The 20,891-nt window shown below is 42.4% G+C and overlaps 1 protein-coding gene across 1 annotated transcript in view; it reads right to left on the reverse strand.

Annotated features, from left to right (window-relative positions):
* The window catches only part of FNDC3A (fibronectin type III domain containing 3A), a 1,040,529-nt gene that overhangs the window by 317,439 nt on the left and 702,199 nt on the right, over positions 1–20,891 (reverse strand). Inside the window, 2 exon segments of the mRNA XM_029602861.1 lie at positions 18,099–18,167; positions 18,628–18,766. Of these exon segments, the coding sequence (XP_029458721.1) occupies positions 18,099–18,167; positions 18,628–18,766 (208 nt within the window).

Consider the following 20,891-nt stretch of genomic DNA (forward strand, 5'->3'; position numbering starts at 1 on the left):
GCTAGAGACTGACGGAGCGAGTCGGTTACGTGGACAATGGTCGACAGGGGCTGAATGCTTTGAGTCCATTGAGACCGTAGAGTCCACTGCATGACTCTCATGGCCATAAGAACATAAGAACATAAGAAAATGCCAAACTGGGTCAGACCAAGGGTCCATCAAGCCCAGCATCCTGTTTCCAACAGTGGCCTATCCAGGCCATAAGAACCTGGCAAGTACCCAAATGGGCCATTGGTGTCACCTGAACCGAGGGCGCCATGTCTCCTAGGAGGATGAGAAAGTGGTGTGCAGTCGTGGAGTGCTGAGACTGCAGCTGGTGTGCAAGAGACACGAGAGTGAGGGCTCACTGTCATGGCATGCCTGCAAGGTGTCTAAGTCTGCCGCAATGAATGACAAGGTTTGAGATGGGACTAAGTAGGATTTGTCGGAGTTGACGAGAAATCCTAATGAAATTAGAGTGTGTAAGGTTAGACTGAAGGACGACAGAGCAGCTTGCTGAGTGGGAGCCCTGATTAACCAGTCGTCTAGATAGGGGTAGACGTGAACACCTTGGGTCCTGAGGAAGGCTGCAACTACTACCAGGCATTTTGTGAAGACTCGTGGCGCAGATGCTAGGCCGAATGGAAGCACTCGGTATTGATAGTGCTTGGGGGGCCTGCTAGAAACCTCAGGTATTTGCGATGAGATGGAGTTATCGCATTATGAGTGTATGCGTCCTGGAGGTCCAGAGAGCAGAGCCAGTCTCCTCTTTGTAGAAGAGGAAGAAGCGAGCCTAAGGTAACCATTTTGAATTTCTCTCCCTGGAGGTACTTGTTGAGGGCCCGTAGGTCCAGAATAGGACGAACGCCTCCCGATTTTTTGGGGATTAGAAAGTACCGGGAATAGAATCCTAGGCCTTGCTGAGAGTAGAGTACAGGTTCTATTGCCTTGGACTGGAGAAGGAGGGAGACCTCTTGATCCAGATGGATGGAGTGATCAGATGTCTCCACGTTGGTAGAGGTGGGGAGTCCAGTGGCACGGAGAGAAAGTTCAGATGGTAACCCTGAGCAATTATCGCCAGAACCCATTGGTCTGAGGTGATTCAGTGCCATATGTTGTGGAAGTGGCACAATCGATCTCCCACTGGTATATGAGGCAATGGAAGCTGGCTGCTGCTCTCTAGGTGGAAGTCAAAATCCTGAAGCAGGCCCTGGCTGAGGAGCTGCTTGCAGTTTTTGTTTACGTGATTGACAAGACTGTGCTTTTTGAAAGGGTCTTGTGGCAAGGGATCTGGTTGGTGGCGGGTAGGACTTCTTCGGGCGGAAGAATGACGTTTTAGAGTCCTTTCTGAAGGGCTGTTTAGAAGAATAGTCAGAAGGCATCAGAGAGAGCTGTCTTAGGATCTCATGATGGTCCTTAGGTTCCGCCACCGTCCGTTGAATCCGTTCTCCAAACAGATTATCTCCTACACAGGGCAGGTCAGATAACCTGTCTTGTACCTCAGGGCGAAGGTCAGAAGACTTAAGCCAGGCCCACTTTCTTGCCGAAATAGCAGCTGCAGATACCCTTGTAGCAGTATCAAAGATATCATAAGATGATCTGATCTCATGCTTGCCTGCCTCAAAACCCTTGTTTACTAGGGTTTGGAGCTGATCTTGAAATTGCTGAGGCAGGGAGTCTGTCAAGTCTTGTATCTGCTTGAAATTGACCCTATTATATTGGGTCATATAGAGCTGATAAGCGGCAATTCGGGAGATGAGCATTGAGCCTTGGTAGACTCGGCGGCCAATGGCATCTAGAAACTTCTGTTCCTTGCCAGGGGGAATAGAAGTATGAGGCTTTGACCTCTTTGCTCTCTTCTGAGCCGATTCTACCACTACAGATTGGTGATCCAATTGTGGTTTCTGAAAGCCCGGGGCTGACTACACCAAATAAGTAGTGTCAGCTTTTCTGTGGACTGGAGCAATGGAGCCAGGATGTTCCCAGTTCTTCTTCAGGAGATCCAGAAGAACCTGGTGGATAGGGATGGAGGTTATTACCTTGGGAGCATCCAGGAAGTGGAGCAACTCCATCATCTGATGCCTATCATCCTGTTCAGTCTGTAATTGGAAGGGAACCAATTCAGACATTTCCTTCACAAAATTTATAAAGGAAAGGTCCTCTGGAGGAAAACGCTTTCTACTAGAGATGTGAATCGTGTCCTCGATCGTCTTAACGATCGATTTCGGCTGGGAGGGGGAGGGAATCGTATCGTCGCCGTTTGGGTGTTTAGAGTATCGTGAAAATCATTAAAATCGTGAACTGGCACACTAAAACCCCCTAAAACCCACCCCGACCCTTTAAATTAAATCCCCCACCCTCCCGAACCCCCCCCCCCCAAATGCCTTAAATTACCTGGGGGTCCAGCGGCGGTCCGTAGCTAAATCGGGGGAAGGGGGAGGGCAGGAAAACCGGCACACTAAAACACCCTAAAACCCACTCCCGACCCTTTAAATTAAATCCCCCACCCTCCCGAACCCCCCCCCCCAAATGCCTTAAATTACCTGGGGGTCCAGTGGCGGTCCGGAACGGTCTCCTGCAATGAATCGTGTTGTCTTCAGCCGGCGCCATTCTGCGCCGCCATTTTGCAAAATGGCGGCGCAAAATGGCGGCGGCCATAGACCAACACGATTCGACTGCAGGAGGTCGTTCCGGACCCCCGCTGGACTTTTGGCAAGTCTTGTGGGGGTCAGGAGGCCCCCCAAGCTGGCCAAAAGTCCCTGGGGGTCCAGCGGGGGTCCGGGAGCGATTTCCTGCCGCGAATCGTTTTCCGTACGGAAAATGGCGCCGGCAGGAGATCGCTCCCGGACCCCCGCTGGACCCCCAGGGACTTTTGGCCAGCTTGGGGGGGCCTTCTGACCCCACAAGACTTGCCAAAAGTCCAGCGGGGGTCCGGAACGACCTCCTGCAGTCGAATCGTGTTGGTCTATGGCCGCCGCCATTTTGCAAAATGGCGGCGCAGAATGGCGCCGGCTGAAGACAACACGATTCAATTGCAGGAGGCCGTTCCGGACCACCGCTGGACCCCCAGGTAATTTAAGGCATTTGGGGGGGGGGGGTTCAGGAGGGTGGGGGATTTAATTTAAAGGGTCGGGGGTGGGTTTTAGGGTGTTTTAGTGTGCCGGTTTTCCTGCCCTCCCCCTTCCCCCGATTTACGATTTTTTGACTATAAATCGGGGGAATTGGTATTGTATCGTGGCCCTAACGATTTTTGATGATTTAAAATATATCGGACGATATTTTAAATCGTCAAAAAACGATTCACATCCCTACTTTCTACTTTCAGTGGGTGAAGGTGGTGAAGGCAAATCATCGGTGTCTGGTGAGGAATCATCAGTCCAGGTATCATAGGGATCAGCACCTGCCCCTCTAGGATGTAGAGGGGGACGGGATGGTGGGATACCTGAAGGTCCTGGTCTAGGCTCCGAAGGAATCGAAGGAATAATCGGAGGCACCGATGAAAGCATCGAAGGCACTGATGGATGGCTTGGTGGCGCCAACTGACATATCAACACTGATGGTTGGATCGGTGGCAATGGACATATCGGCATCGATAGCTGAGGCAGAATTCCCGAAGGAGGGATGCGAAACGGTGTTTCTCCTCCCGATGACAGAGTGAGCGGGGAGGGCATCGGCACCATCGGTGACCCAGGGTCTATCGGTGGAAAAACAGCTATGAGCGCTTCCATCCTGGAGAGAAGCGGTGCCAACGCTGCCGGAATCGGGTCGGTGATCAGTTCCGCAGTCGGTACCGGTGCCGGAGGAACCTGGAGTCGTTGCATCGCCTTGTCAATGGCCTCCTGAACCATCTGGTCCAGTTCTTCACGGTGACCTGGAGCAAGCAGCCACGGCTCCGGAACAGAAGAAGGAGGCAGAGACATAGCCGGAGGGACCACCGTTAAAGGTGGAGTCGGGGGAGGGTTGCCTCGGTGACCCGGTCACCGAAAAGGTCGGTGCCTTATCTGGATGGGGCTTCTTCGACGGTGGCTCGGACGATGGTGAGGTTGATGATTTCGCTCCTTCGATGGTCCGAGACTTTCTATGCCAGTGGCGATGTTTGTCTCTATGATCCCCTCAGTCCTGAGGGGGAGTAGAGGGTGTCGAAGGCCGAGAAGTCGTTGATGCCGGACGGTCACCGGCCGGTGGACGATGCTGGCGCGAAGTTGATGGTGCCAGTTCTGACGACGTCGATGCAATGGACGGAGTCGGGGATTGAGCACGGAAGAGAAGTTCCATCTTCTCCATTCCGGCCTTGCAACCTTTTGGTGTCATTAGGGCACATTTGGTGCAGGTCAAAACATCATGCTCTCGTCCAAGAGACATTACACAGACTTTATGGGGGTCTGTGATGGACATGGTGCGACTACAGTCCGGGCACCGACGGAACCCCGACGCCATGGCAAATAATTTAGCCGCGGAACGGTCAACGGCCAGTAGGCCGCGAGGGCCAAACTCGACGAAAACAGGTAAAAACTTACCGGAGTATCGCGGCTTGAAAAAGTTAGAGGAGGGACCCATGTGGGGCAAAATATCTTTTATTAATTCTGTGAGGAAAATTCCTGTCAGGAATCTCTGCAGAGCTCCTTAACCGTGAGGCTACTGCTGCGCGGAAAAAAGAAGACTGAAAGGGGACCCCTGCTGGCTGCAGGGTTACTACCATGCTGGGCATGCCCAGTAGGGACCAGTCAAAGTTCTGGAAACTTTGACAGAAGTTTTCCGTGATTGGGCTCCATCCTGTGATGTCACCCATATGTGAGGACTTCCATCCTGCTTGTCCTGTGAGAAACTGAGCCCCCAACTGTAACACTCTAGGTCTCAATAGTAAGAATTGCTTCCTTTTTTTTTTCAGTTGTTCTTGCCACATCTGGAAATGCTAAAACCTTGCAATGTAGGTTAAGTACTAGTCCGATGTCTGAAATATATTCTAAGGATCCAGTCTTTATCAGACTCTAATACCAAAGAGGCCAATAGTGTTGATAACTTAGCTGAAACAGACTCTGAAGTCTCTAACAGGGCTCTAACATCCAAGTTGTAATCCAAAGCTGGTGAGAGTTGCTGAGATTTTCTCCTCTCTATTTCTTGCTTGGAAGGAGGTAGATAGTAGATTCTAGCAATAGGAGGAAAGGCATTTTCTGGGATCTTCAATGCTTCCAACACATATCTCTAGGAGAAACCATAGGGACTTGAGGAAAATTAACAAATTGCAAATTCTTGCACCTTAGAGAATTCTCCAGATTTTCCACCTTGTTAGATAACAATAAATTGTCTTTAATCAAACTCTCTTGAAAGGGTTTAACTTGAGATAGACATTTTTAAAACAAGTAATTGAGAGGCTGAATCTTCCTTAGATTTTTCCAGTAATACAACATGAAATTCAAGGGAGCTTGTATGAGATTGTAAAGTGGCTACTTGGAAAGAAATAATTTTCCCAAGCTCCTCAATGGTTTCCCAGATGGTTTCCAAGGTGAAGGCTGGAGGTTTCATCAAAGTAAATGTAAAAATTTTAGAAAGCAAAGAATTTCTATCCAGAACAGATGCAACAGTACTTCTTTGAGCTTTTCTCCTGCTGCAACACCGGGTCCCCATGAGGAATCACTTCGGCAAACCTGCTTGAATTCACGGTGCTTCCCTATTCTATCTTTTAACCAGTAGGCAACCTGCAATAGGACACTGCTCCCCTACCCATGGCATTTTAATTTCCTAAGTCATTTCTCATAAGAGACTTTGTCAAATGTTGGCTCTACCACGCAAGTAGGGGATTTTAAGATACATATGCCAACACAATTACATTTCCCCAGTCTGTTCCCAGTTTGCCCAGGTAAAGGTTCCTGACTTCTTAGCCCCCTAATTAACCTTCCTCCCTTCTACCCTATTAGCCCCGACCCTTCAAACCCCGCTGACTAGTCTAGATTTTTTATTTTTAAACTTTATACACCATCCACAGCAGATCTACATAGAGATAATACTCTTATTCAATAAACATACACACAGTTAATGCGACTCCAACATTGCTCTAAGCTTCAACGGCAAGAGGAAATGTGGAAAAAAGGATTTGCATTCACAAAAAAGCGGGGGGTAGCTTGCTTGTTACGGCAGTTACTACCCCAAACCAAATAAGCCTGATACTTCACTTTCAATGCATATCCAGCATAGCTCTCTGCTTCAACGGCAGGGGAGAAAGACTGATACTTCACATATATCCAGCATAGCTCTCTGCTTCAACGGCAGGGGAGAAAGTCTGATACTTCACTTTCAATGCATATTCAGCATAGCTCTCTGCTTTAACGGCAGTGGAAATGAAGCAAGGTGGATCTATATACAGACAACAACCAACAAGGACTGAATTACATAGTCTGGGTAAACAAATAAGCATGGGTGTAGTTTGCTTATTGCGGCGGTTAATACCCTAACTAATTAAGCTAGATATTTCACTTAGATCCAGTTCCAACACTGCTCTCTATATTAATGGTGGGGGTGGAAGGGAAATAGAACCAAAAGGTTACTAAGAGCCAAGAGTAACAATTAAGTATGAGAAAAAAAAAGTGCGAAACTTGCTGGGCAGACTGGATGGGCCGTTTGGTCTTCTTCTGCCATCATTTCTATGTTTCTATGTAAGTAAAATTACAAATAGGGGACCCTGGCGCGTGCTTGTGCATGTAAATACTTACCCGCACATTTCAAGTGACCGTCCCAGAACACCCATGTCCTGCCCACGTTCCACTGAGACCATGCCCAATACTTGCCCCTTTTTTAACTTTTTGATTTGTCCAAGTACTGGGAGATATGCACGGACTCGGGGCTGTCTCCATATGGTGTGAACTGAAAACATCATACTCTGCCTACTTCTTTGGATATGCCATCTGCCATTGTTACAACTCTTTCCTGTACTGGAAGGCAGATGTCAAGTACATTATCTGCTTTATTCTCCATTCATTTCCTAGTAATTCCTAGCATTCTATTTGCTTTCTATTTGCACACTGAGCAGAGGATTTCAACATATCCATGATGACGCCTAGATCCTTTTCCTTTGATGACTTCTAATGTGGAGCTTTGCATTATGTAGCTATAATTTGGGTTGCTCTTTGGACAACCCAAATTGTAGCTACATAATGCAAAGTACAAGTGCAAAGTGATGCACTTGTCCAAAGTGATGTGGACAAGTGCATCACTTTGCACTTGTCCACATTAAATGCATTTGCCATTTGGTTGCCCAATTTCCTAAAGTCTTCTCCTCCAGAACTTATCCAAACCTTTTTTAAACCTCGCCATGCTAACTGCTTTTATCACATTCACTGGCAATAAATTCTAGAGCTTAATTGTACATTGAGTGAAATAATTCTCTCCAATTTATTTTTAGACCCCAACAATTACCGCCCAATAGCTAATCTCCCTATCATAGCTAAAATTATGGAAAAGCTTGTGAACTCCCAACTATCGGACTTCATTGAAGATAACAAACTTCTATCCGCCTCACAACATGGATTCCGCAAAAATCGGGGCACAGAATCCCTACTTACTTCCCTAACAGACCTCCTCATCCTAGGTACAGACAAAGGACAATCCTTTCTATTGGTCCTTCTGGACCTTTCAGCAGCTTTCGATACCGTAAATCATGCTATCCTCATCAACCAGTTAGCTGCGATAGGAATCTCTGGAATAGCGCTCTCCTGGTTCAAATCGTTTCTAACCAACAGAGGCTACAAGGTAAAAATCCAGAACAAAGAATCATCACGCCATGACTCGTCCATCGGAGTCCCACAAGGCTCCTCTTTATCCCCTACACTCTTTAATATTTACCTCCTACCACCCTGCCAACTCCTTACCAACCTAAATTTAATACACTTTCTCTATGCGGACGACATCCAGATCCTGATCCCCATCAAAGAATCATACTCAAAAACCCTCGAATACTGGGAAACCTGTCAACTAGAAATTAAAAGCCTCCTCAACAGCCTTAATCTGGTACTAAACTCATCCAAAACTGAAGTTCTACTCATAACTCCTGATAACAATCTCACAGCCTGTCTCCCAACCAACCTACAAACCACTCATGTGAGGGATCTAGGTGTGCTAATCGACAATAAACTGAACTTCAAAGCCCACATCAACAAAACTACCAAAGATTGCTTCTTTAAACTGCAAGTTTTAAAAAGGATAAGACCACTGTTCCACACCATAGACTTCAGAACCATCCTCCAAGCCCTCATTTTCTCTAAATTGGACTATTGCAACTCTACTTTACTTGGCCTCCCCTCCTCATACACAAAACCGCTCCAAATGGTTCAAAATGCAGCAGCCCGTCTACTAACAAACACCAGGAAAAGAGACCACATCTCCCCAGTCCTACAAGACCTCCACTGGTTACCAATTCATTTCAGAGTCATTTACAAATCCATCACCTTGCTATACAAAATCATTCACCAACATACCATAATCGACTTACAAATACCCCCCCGTTTACACAAATCCACAAGACCGACCAGGGAAGCCTACAGAGGATGCCTCCGTGTTCCACCCACAAAAACTACTATTCGCAGCACCTTGAGAGACCGGGCCCTCTCCACAGCAGGCCCACCGCTATGGAACTCCATCCCCCCAGATCTCAGAAGTGAACCGTGCCTCCTAACCTTTAGGAAAAGACTTAAAACATGGCTTTTCAGGCAAGCCTTCCCGGACTCCACCTAACACGCACCATCAATAATTTCTCTGCTTAGAAGCTGTATATAGTGGACTCCATATTTATATTGTACACTTGTATATAATTAACCTCCTCTATCTCTCTTTATTTCTTACAATCCCAGTTCACTAGCCCTTGTTAATTGTAACTGCATCTTTTCATCACGTTACTTATGTTTATGGTTGTATTTTTCGCACCCCTGCTTTCTGTAAACCGACATGATGTGAACGAGTTCTTGAATGCCGGTATAAAAAAAACCTTAAATAAATAAATAAAAAATAAAAATAGATGTGCTCCTTACTAACTTCATGGCGTGTCCCCTAGTCTTTGCATTTTGTGAACGTGTGAACAGATTCATATTTACCTGTTCTATTCCATTTATGATTTTATACATCTCTATAATATCCCTCCCCTCAGCTGTCTTCTTCAAGCTGAACAACCCTAACCTCTTTAGCCTTTCTTTATACGGGAGCGGTTCTAGCCCTTTTATTTTTTTGGTCCCCCTTATCTTTACTTTTTCTAATTCCGCTATATCTTTTTGAGATGCGGTGATCAGAATTGCACATAATTTGCTAGGTGCGGTCTCACCATGGAGCAATACAGAAATTATTATATTATCCTTTTTATTCTTCTTCCTTTTCTAATAATTCCTAACATTGTTTTTCTGACTGCCGCTGCACAATGAGCTAACTATTCCAAAATATTGTCCACATTGACACTTAGATGCTTTTCTTGGTTTGTAACTCCTAATATGGATATTAATATTGTGTATCTACAGTGTGGGTTACTTTTCCCTATGTGCATTATGTTGCACTTGTCCACATTTTATTTCTTCAATTTGGATGCCCAGTCTCCCAAGATCCTCCTGCAATTTCTCACAATGATTTAACAACTTGGAATAATTTTGTGTTGTTTGCAAATTTGATCACCTCACTTGTTTATCCCTTTTCAAAATTGTTCATAAAGATATTAAAAATCATCAGTTCCAATATAGATTCCCGAGGCACTCAATTGTTCACCTTTCCCCACAAAGAAAACTGACTGTTTCCTATCTTTTAACCAGTTTTCAATTTTCAATAGGACATTGCTTCCTACCCATAACTTTTTACCTCATGGGGACTTTGCCAAACGCATTCTGAAAATCCACATATACTATTATCCACCAGCTCACCATTACCATTATTCATGCCTTCAAAAAAATGTAGCAGATTGCTGAATTAAAGCTTACCTTGTATAAATCCAGGCTGGCTGTGTCCCATTAAACCACATCTTTCTAATTATTCTGTGATTTTGTTCTTTAGTACAGTGGTCCTCAACCTTTTTTCGGCCGGGACATACCAGACAGATGGTTCTAACATGCGTGACACAGTGAACATGCGACCGGCACAGGGCTAAATGTAAACATGCACTCTGCATCCACAGGAACCCCCCCCCCCGACCCCCAGCAATGGGTGCAGAGCAGAACTAGGGCATTACCCTGAACAACTCGCCATACAAAAAAAGATATTCTGGTTCTGATGACATCTCAGTAAAAGCAAAACAAACTCCCATTCCTACCAGACACAATAGCCTTCCTTATGAAAAGACAGTAATTTACCACTAATGCATATCCTATTGAGAAAACACAACACATAAGATTGATACAAATGCCTACATGCTAATAAAATACCTCACCTTAGTCACACACCCAGAACTGACCTTCACCAAGTACAGAAAACCCACAAATTATAAATATGGAGACAGAAACTGGAATGGAAAACAAAAAAAGCCACTCTGCATGCAGTGCAAACCTGGAGAAATGTAAAGAGAAATATAGCACCTAACATAGTCCCAGGATCTGCAATAACGCACAAACTAATCTGCACAAAGTACACCTGTATTATGGAACACACTCAAACAGTAACAACCCTATGAAAAGGCAACACTACAAATATTAAATCAGCCTGATTTCAACACTAATATACTTCTTATTAGGAAAACAGAATAAGCCAAGCTGCTATAGAGCCCCACAGAAATAATTGTAAAGCTATACTAAAATGTTACAAAACAGCTGATGAACAGAACATCCAACAATTAAAAACTCAAAAATTAAGACATGTCCAAATATTAATAAAATATTTCAAAACAGCAGATATCGCATAATACCCAATAATTAAAATGGCAGTCAATCAAGAAAAATAAAATTAAAAAGCCACCTTTATTTATTTTATTTATTTATTTATTGTTTTTGTTATACCGAGTTTCATGACAGGCATCACATCAACCCGGTTTACAATTAACAAAGTGTGAAAAGCATAACGTAGCGTAATAAACAATATTCTCAATAAGAACCTTGAACTTTTAAATACAGGGAATCAGAAAAAGGATGTGAAAAAGTTACAATAAAACAGGGAAAAATTAACTTGGAACTGGAAGAGGGGAGAGAAAGAACAGAGCAATATTTACATTTCAGCCAATTAATGTAATAGAGTAGCAAGATGAGTAAATAAGACTATGCGAATAAATGTGGTGGTACATCACTATTTACTTACCCTCTCTCCAGCAACTCTCCTACTCCTTTCCCTTGCAGGCCAATAGTACTCGCCAGAAGCAGCAATGGCTTCTGAAGCTCTGTCCTCACAGTCCTCTTCCTTAGGGCCCAAAACCAGTCACTAACATACACACACCCCCATACCCAATTAGACCCCATGACCAATCCCGGTCTTTCTCTCAATCAATCACAAACACACACTAGTCATCTTCCTGACCAGTCTCTCTCTCTCAATCACACACCCAAGCTCTTACCCATACCCTCACCTAGGCTCCCATTCACACCCATACCCCCAAGCTCTCACCTAGGCACCCATAAACACCCACACACTCACACCTAAGCTTTCACCCAGGCACCCATTCACACCCACAGCCAAGCTCTCACCCAAGCACCCATTTACTCCCACACCTCCACACCCAAGCTCTCACCCAGGCACCTATTCATACCCACACACTGGTGTGTCGCAACACACTGGTTGAGAATCGCTGCTTTAGTATAGTGTCTATGGTTTTTTCCCCAGCTCTGAAGTCAGACTCACTGGTCTATAGTTTTCTGGATCACCCCTGGAGCCCTTTCTATAGATTGACATTACATTGGCTACCCTCCAGTCTTCAGGTACAATTGATTATTTTAATGATAGGTTACAAATTAATAGTAACAAATCTGCAATTTCAGTATTGCGCTCTTGCAGAAGCACTGGGGTATAAACCGTCTTATCTAACTGATTTGCTACTCTTTAGTTTGTCAATCTGCCTTACTACATCATCCAGATTCAGTGTGATGTGTTTCAGTTCTTCTGAATAACCACCATTAAATACCGTTTTCAGCATAGGTATCTCCCCAAAAGCCTCTTCAGTAAACACCCAAGTAAAGAATTAATTTAGTCTTTCTGCTATGGCCTTGTCTTCCCTAAGTGCCCCTTTTACTCCTCAGTCATCTAACAGTTCAATAGACTTCCTCACAGGCTTCCTGCTTTGGATATATTTAGAAAGCTTATTATGAGTTTTTGCCTCTATGTTAAGCTTCTTTTCAAATCATTTTTTGCCTGCCTTATCAATGTTTTACATCTGACTTGCCAATGCTTATGTTTTTTCCTATTTTCTTCAGTTGGATCATTTTTCCAATTTTTGAAATAAGTTCTTTTGGTTAAAATAGCCTCTTTCACTTCACCTTTTACCCATGGTGGCAGTCATTTGGCTTTCCTTCCACCTTTTTTTAATGCATGGAATACACCCAGTTTTGGCTTCTAAGATGGTATTTTTAAACAATATACTCACTTGATGTAAATACGTAGACAGTAACTTTAAAAAAGTTGCACAGGAGTACATGTATGCGCGTATGGCAGCTTGTGCGAATGGATGCAGCCATTTTATAACATGTGTGTATAAGTGTGTATGAATAAAATCAGCTGTACGCGCGCATATGAGTGCGCAATTTGGTATGGACATGCTTATGTACACAAATGCTGGCTCTACCACTTAAGTGGGGGGATTTTAAGATGAACACCAACACAATTACGTTTCCCCAGTCCGCTCCCAGTTCACCCAGGTAAAGGTTCCTGACTTTTTAACCCCCTAATTAACTTTCCTCCCTTCTATCTTATTAGCCCCGACCCTTCAAACCCTGCTGACTAGCCCATATTTATTTTTAAACTTTACACGCCATCCACAGCAGAAGTCAAGTTACAAATAGGGGATACTGGTGTGTGCTTGTGCATGTAAATACTTACCTGTACATTTCAAGTGAAAGTCCCAGAATGCCCATGTCCTGCCCATGCTCTGCTGAGACCATGCCCAATCCTTGCCCCTTTTTTAACATTTTCATTTGAGCAAGTAATGGGAGATATGCACGTACTTGGGGCTTCATAAGATCCGTGCGACGTGTTCCGGCCCGAGACTTACGCATATGTCCCAGCTTTGGCTTGGTAGGGCTTTTAAAATTCATCTTTTAACCTTTGTAGCTGAACCTTTTAGTTTTGCTTTTTTTTCCTCATTTTATCAAAGTCTCCTTCAATAGTATGCTCAAGGGAGTTCTTGAATTGTTAATTGTGCAACTTCTGCAGCCTCAATTAGATTTGCTTTTTTGGTTTTATTCAGCTAATGCTAACCAATCTATGCAACACCAAACTATGTGACATCTTTCCCTTGACTATATACAATTGTGTGTGATTCGCTTTATCTCCACTACCTGTACGGTTATTCAGCTAATGATGCCACATGCTGCATATAAGGAGTGGCAGATTTTTTTCTCCCACTTCACACTATATCTCATGCTTAAAAGTTAGATTCTTTTTCAAGGATATATTATCAAATTTGCCTGTCCCAAATGTTGCCAGATATCTTTTGCCATAGTATGGTTAATAATAAAAATTGTTTGTAAAGTGCTTAATACCTGGACAATTATATTCATGGCATCCTGATCATTTTCTTCTAGGCATTTTTAAATTCCCTTGTAGATGTTATATCAGGTGAATCAGATTCTATCACTGTCCAAAGTTCTTTAGTTTTCAGAGAAATCATCTTAAATCTCCAAGTTGGATAATTGTTGTAATTCAGCAATTCAATACGATTTGTAGCATTTTCAGATTTTTAAAGTTATTTTCACTTTATTCACAGAAAATATTTTCTAGGCAGGCTGCTGTTTAACAAATTCGCTACAATTCACAAAAAAAATCCTTTGTATGAGTTTCTCTTTGCAGCTTGCTTACCGGGCTTTTTTCCCCCCTGGTTTTGGAGCTTATCTCACTATGGGGCCGATGTAATAAGACCTGCGGAAAAAAAAAGCGCAGCTGAAGCTGCCGCTTCTGCGGGATGTAAAAAAAATAATAATGCAAATGACTTTCACGCAGAAATCCATGCACGTATGGAAAAGTGTGCATACTTAAGCGTGGTACAGGGCCTATATAATAAGCGGCCGCATTCCCACTCAAAACCCGCACCGATAATCCGTGCATAAAAGCGAGAGAGCGAGGAAACAGGTCTCCCTATGAAGTGAAAGTATGACTCTGGAAAGTATTTTTAATATTTCAATTAACTGTGCTGCAGAAAACAGGACAAATATTAGTGCAGTAATAATGGGAGACTTCAATTACCCCAATATTGACTGGGTAAATGTTTCTTCGGGACACGCTAGAGAGATAACTTTCCTGGATGGAATAAATGATAGCTTTATGGAGCAATTGGTTCAGGAACAGACGAGAGAGGGAGCAATTTAGATCTAATTCTCAGTGGAGACTTGGTGAGAGAGGTAATGGTGGTGGGGCCGCTTGGCAATAGTGATCATAATATGATCAAATTTGATTTAATGACTGGAAGAGGAACAGTGTGCAAATCCAAGGCTCTCGTGCTAAACTTTCAAAAGGGAAACTTTGATAAAATGAGAAAAATTGTTAGAAAAAAACAAAGGAGCAGCTACAAAAGTAAAAAATGTCCAAGAGGCTTGGTCATTGTTAAAAAATACCATTCTAGAAGCACAGTCCAGATGTATTCCACACATTAAGAAAGGTGGAAAGAAGGCAAAACGATTACCGGCATGGTTAAAAGGGGAGGTGAAAGAAGCTATTTTAGCCAAAAGATCTTCATTCAAAAATTGGAAGAAAGATCCAACAGAAGAAAATAGGATAAAGCATAAACGTTGGCAAGTTAAATGTAAGACATTGATAAAACAGGCTAAGAGAGAATTTGAAAAGAAGTTGGCTGTAGAGGCAAAAACTAACAGTAAAAACTTGTTTAAATATATCCAAAGCAGAAAGCCTGTGAGGGAGTCAGTTGGACTGTTAGACGATCAAGGGGTTAAAGGGGCACTTAGAGAAGATAAGGCCATCGCGGAAAGATTAATGATTTCTTTGCTTTGGTGTTTACTGAAGAGGATGTTGGGGAGGTACCCGTAATGGAGAAGGTTTTCATGGGTAATGATTCAGATGGACTGAATCAAATCACGGTGAACCTAGAAGATGTGGTAGGCCTGATTGACAAACTGAAGAGTAGTAAATCACCTGGACCGGATGGTATACATCCCAGAGTTCTGAAGGAACTAAAAAATGAAATTTCAGACCTATTAGTAAAAATTTATAACCTATCATTAAAATCATCCATTGTACCTGAAGACTGGAGGATAGCAAATGTAACCCCAATATTTAAAAAGGGATCCAGGGGCGATCCAGGAAACTATAGACCGGTTAGCCTGACTTCAGTGCCAGGAAAGATAGTGGAAAGTGTTCTAAACATCAAAATCACAGAACATATAGAAAGACATGGTTTAATGGAACAAAGTCAGCATGGCTTTACCCAGGGCAGGTCTTGCCTCACAAATCTGCTTCACTTTTTTGAAGGAGTTAATAAACATGTGGATTAAGGTGAACCGGTAGATATAGTATACTTGGATTTTCAGAAGGCGTTTGACAAAGTTCCTCATGAGAGGCTTCTAGGAAAAGTAAAATGTCATGGGATAGGTGGCGTGTCCTTTCGTGGATTGCAAACTGGCTAAAAGACAGGAAACAGAGAGTAGGATTAAATGGACAATTTTCTCAGTGAAAGGGAGTGGCCAGTGGAGTGCCTCAGGGATCTGTATTGGGACCCTTACTTTTCAATATATTTATAAATGATCTGGAAAGAAATACGAGTGAGATAATCAAATTTGCAGATGACACAAAATTGTTCAGAGTAGTTAAATCACAAGCAGATTGTGATAAATTGCAGGAAGACCTTGTGAGACTGGAAAATTGGGCATCCAAATGGCAGATGAAATTTAATGTGGATAAGTGCAAGGTGATGCATATAGGGAAAAATAACCCATGCTATAATTACACAATGTTGGGTTCCATATTAGGTGCTACAACCCAAGAAAGAGATCTAGGTGTCATAGTGGATAACACATTGAAATAGTCGGTACAGTGTGCTGCGGCAGTCAAAAAAGCAAACAGAATGTTGGGAATTATTAGAAAGGGAATGGTGAATAAAATGGAAAATGTCATAATGCCTCTGTATCGCTCCATGGTGAGACCACACCTTGAATACTGTGTACAATTCTGGTCGCCGCATCTCAAAAAAGATATAATTGCGATGGAGAAGGTACAGAGAAGGGCTACCAAAATGATAAGGGGAATGGAACAACTCCCCTATGAAGAAAGACTAAAGAGGTTAGGACTTTTCAGCTTGGAGAAGAGACGACTGAGGGGGGATATGATAGAGATGTTTAAAATCATGAGAGGTCTAGAACGGGTAGATGTGAATCGGTTATTTACTCTTTCGGATAGTAGAAAGACTAGGGGGCACTCCACGAAGTTAGCATGGGGCACATTTAAAACTAATCGGAGAAAGTTCTTTTTTACTCAGCGCACAATTAAACTCTGGAATTTGTTGCCAGAGGATGTGGTTAGTGCAGTTAGTATAGCGGTGTTTAAAAAAGGATTGGATAAGTTCTTGGAGAAGTCCATTACCTGCTATTAAGTTCACTTAGAGAATAGACTTAGTTTTTGGGTTCTTGCCAGGTTCTTATGGCCTGGATTGGCCACTGTTGGAAACAGGATGCTGGGCTTGATGGACCCTTGGTCTGACCCAGTATGGCATTTTCTTATGTTCTTAATTCACAACAATCTTGCTGCTCTTCTGGCCATGTATCTGTCCAACCAGGGCTTATATCAGGCCACTCATGCTCTGTTTTTGGCAGAAAAATCTGCATGACCAGGTGCCCAGAAAGGCTCCTAGCTACCATTGCCGCTCAGGCATGACCAAGTAAGCGCCTAGCTCAGTGCCCGAGAAGCAACGGTAGCTAGGCACTTTTCTGGGCACCTGACGGCATATATTTGCAACCCAGTAAAGCGCCTAGCCTTTCTGGGCACCTAGCTATTGTTGCTATTCGGGCGCTGAGCTAGGCGCTTACTTGGTTGCAAATCTATACGTTCTGACGCCCAGAAAAGCACCTAGCTAAGCCGGCCATTCTGTTGCCGAGATAGGCGCTCAGCTAGATGGTTTTCAGGACGCTCGGACGCTGACATAGGACCCCCGAGTCGGCGCTGACGCTTAACTTGTGCCCTGACCGTGGCGGTAAAAAACCCACATTAAAAAATCCGCACTAGCACCAGCGCGGCTCCCTGCATTGCCTATGATTAGCTAATTGCCTCCTTTGTATGCCGTTAGCATGCATTTACGCAGGAAAAACCGTGGGTCCATGAGCGCGTTCATGCGTGCTTTTTTCTCATGCACAAAACCCTCATTACATCCCTGTATAGAGCTTTGCACGTACAAACATGCACAAACCCACGGCAGCTTCAGCGCACCTTATTCATCGGCCCCATCTTTACCTGTTCTGTCTCTATCTTTATCTTCTTTTGCATTGCCTGGGCACATAACTCATTTTTTGTTAGAGATTTGTAGCATAACAGAATTTGTTTAGATAAAATAATGACTTCTAAAGAAAAACATGCAAGCTAGGGAGGTTTCTTCTTTGCAAGAGCAATAAAACAGCAAAGAGCAGTACAGAAGCACTAGTAGCTCTAAACAGTTCAGTGCTAGCTAACGATACTGTCTAGCAGAGTAACATGAAACATGCTGCCAACATTTATAAATTAGAGGAAAAAAATGGATAATTGAGAATAAAAACTCGTGGCATCATAGCCCTAAAGAGGACAGTTCCATTTGAGATGGAAGCTCAAAAGAACAAGAGGAAACTGTTGGGCCAAACACACACATACACATGTAGCTGGCAATCAGTGATGATTATATGGGTTCTCATAGCAACCTGCAGCTAGTGTCACTCAAAGCCAAAGGTACTTCTGTCAACTGTTGAAAACAGCAGGAACTGTACATTGTTTACAGTAGAATAAAATTATGAAAACATATCATTAAAACAAACTAAAGACACTATTATTCTTACCACTTGCGCCTTCTGACATTTCCACAACAAATTTAGTTATCGTTGCTCCCCCATCATCTTTTGGAGGATCTACAAAAAAAAGGTTAAATATATCACACGCCTGACTCTAGTCTGCCATAAGTTTTCAATCATCTCAGAATATATTGTAGGGTAATAATAATATTAAATATTTGTTTTTATACAGCTTTATCAGTACAAAATTGAACTGATATGGTTACAATGTTTGTGCTCACAAAGCATGTGGCAATTATAGGCACTGTCTTAGGTCACACAGCTAGCAGTAGATCAAGGATGAATACTGGAATCTCCAGGTACAGAGGTAGAGGTAAATTAGTTCAGAGTCAGTTGGAATGTGGCCTTCAAAATTATTTCTTCCTTTGTGAGAGGATACCCCCATAGGTCTGCTACTGTGATGCATAAATAAAGGTTGGTCAAAAGATAAGATACAGTACGAAAACATGAGTTCTAGCATAACATAAGATGATTGTTTAATACCAGATATATAGATATTGCATAATATAAATTTTACCCCAAATTATCTTGAAATTTTGAGCGTGCATTCTTCCTTTTACAGAAGGTTTTGAAGGTGCTCCCGGTCTATCAGGGCAAGTAATAAATTCAACTACCTCACTTGGGCTGCTTTTGCCTTCAGAGTTATAAGCAATAACCTGTTATAAATGTAAAAAAAAGAACAAACTAGAATTTATTCCATGAAATAAATCACCATATTTCACACTTTAATTGTAGTGCTGAAAAACTAATTTCCCTTATCAGCAAGACTTGTCTTAATAAGGCAAACAATTGATGAACTCTTAATATAGTAATTCTTGACTAACTACTTAACAAAAAAAGAGTAAATTAGGATGGTAACATACAACAGTGCTTTTCAACTTTTCTTTTTTTTCCCCAACTGCACACTTTGAAGTTATGGTACATTGAACCATCTTTTGCAATGCCAGTATTTTCAGTCAAATGACAAGAGAGACAGACCTTGCTATAATAAGGTGTGCTAGGCTGTGTGCATGTTAGTGCATGGTTCTGAGCACAATTTTGTACATAGAACTGGATTTCCAAAGTAGCAAGGAGTTTTACGCATAAAAAATGTATGCACAGATTGGCTCTCCTTCATAATTTAACATATTAACTATTACTTGCCAATAGAGAGATGCATAGGTATTATTCTTGTTTTTTTAACACTGGAAATTTAACTTATGGTCAGAAGTAGAGTAAAGTTTCTAGGGCTAGTGTCAGTCCATGGGACTGAACCTGGAATTCATAGTGTTGGAGTCCTGTACTTGGCATTTATGCACATAATGCCAGTCAAGAAGGTGGAGAAAGTGCAGCAACACATTCTAAGTATCATTAATAAAGCAAAAGGTGCACCAAATAAGCTGCAAGTCTGTCCTTGAAAAGCTCATAAACCACAATAGTAACTTGTTGAAGACTCTTTAATGGGAGGTTCAAATAAAAAGTCACAGATGATATCAATATAGTACGTCCCCCAACAGGGTCCATTTTTTGCTCACGGTTACATCTGAAGGGACAAAACAACCAACAAAAGACACATATGTTTTTACAAAAATAAAGAATAGACTGCCTAATCCAAGGTACAAAACAGCAAGACCTAAAAGGATCATAATACAAAAAACTCAAAATCATGGCACATAATGTCCTGGTGTAAACTATGATGACTTCTTTATGGTTCAAGCCAAAATGTACAGACTCTTAAAACAAAAAGTTAGAATTGTGCATCAAAAAGAACCAATCAGAGTGGATTCCAGTGAAAATGAGCACCAATCCAAAGGACCTCCTACATCGGAGTATGAGAGCCAATTAAAGAGCTAAGCAATTGAATTATGAATGAGTGAAGTAATGTAACACAAAACAATCAATCGAATACATATTCAGAACCTATATGGAGAGAATTATAAGAACATAAAAATGTAATAGATGCCATGCTAGGTCAGACCAACGTCAATCGAGCTCAGCATTCTGTCTTCGATAGTGTCCTGTCCAGGTCACAAGTACCCATCAGATCCCCAATCACTGATCTATTTCTTGTATCTCGCCCCCAGGGATAAATGCTGGCTTTTCCCAAGTCTATATGGCTATTAACTATTTTGGACTTTTCCTTCAGAAATTTCTCCAATCCTCTTTTTGAACCCTCATTATGTTAGTTGCCTTGACCACATCATTTGGCAACAGATTCCACAGTTTGATTGTGTGCAGAGTTAAAAAATATTTCTTACCGTTTATTTTAAATCTGATTTCTAGTGCTATAGAGTGTCTTAGTCATAGCATTGTTTGTAAGAATAATAAACCATTCCCTATTTATTTTTCCACCCCACTCTTGATTTTATAAATTTCAATCAGGTCTCCTCTAAGCCAACTCTTTTGCAAATCCTAATTTATTTTTTTATTTTTTATTTTAATGTTTTTTTATACCAAAGTTTGGTGTCAGCCTTCACTCCGGTTTACAATTAATTTGTTTAGCCTTTCTCGATAATGGAGCTTTTCCCATTCCCTTTTAACATTTTTCTCATCCTTCTCTGTACCTTTTCTATGTCTGTTATGTCTTCTTTGAGATGGAGCGACCAGAACTGCACACAATATGCAAGGTGTGGTTGCACCACTGATCTGTACAAAGGCATTATCATATTCTTAGTTTTGTTCACTATTCCTTTCCAAATAACTCTTAACATTCTGTTTGCTTGTCATTTTGACCATCACTGCACAATGAGCCAAAGATTTCAAGGTATTGTTCAAAGGACTCAAGAGGTCCTTTTCCTGGGT

Source organism: Rhinatrema bivittatum, chromosome 5 (assembly GCF_901001135.1).
Source record: "Rhinatrema bivittatum chromosome 5, aRhiBiv1.1, whole genome shotgun sequence".
Taxonomy (NCBI): domain Eukaryota; kingdom Metazoa; phylum Chordata; class Amphibia; order Gymnophiona; family Rhinatrematidae; genus Rhinatrema; species Rhinatrema bivittatum.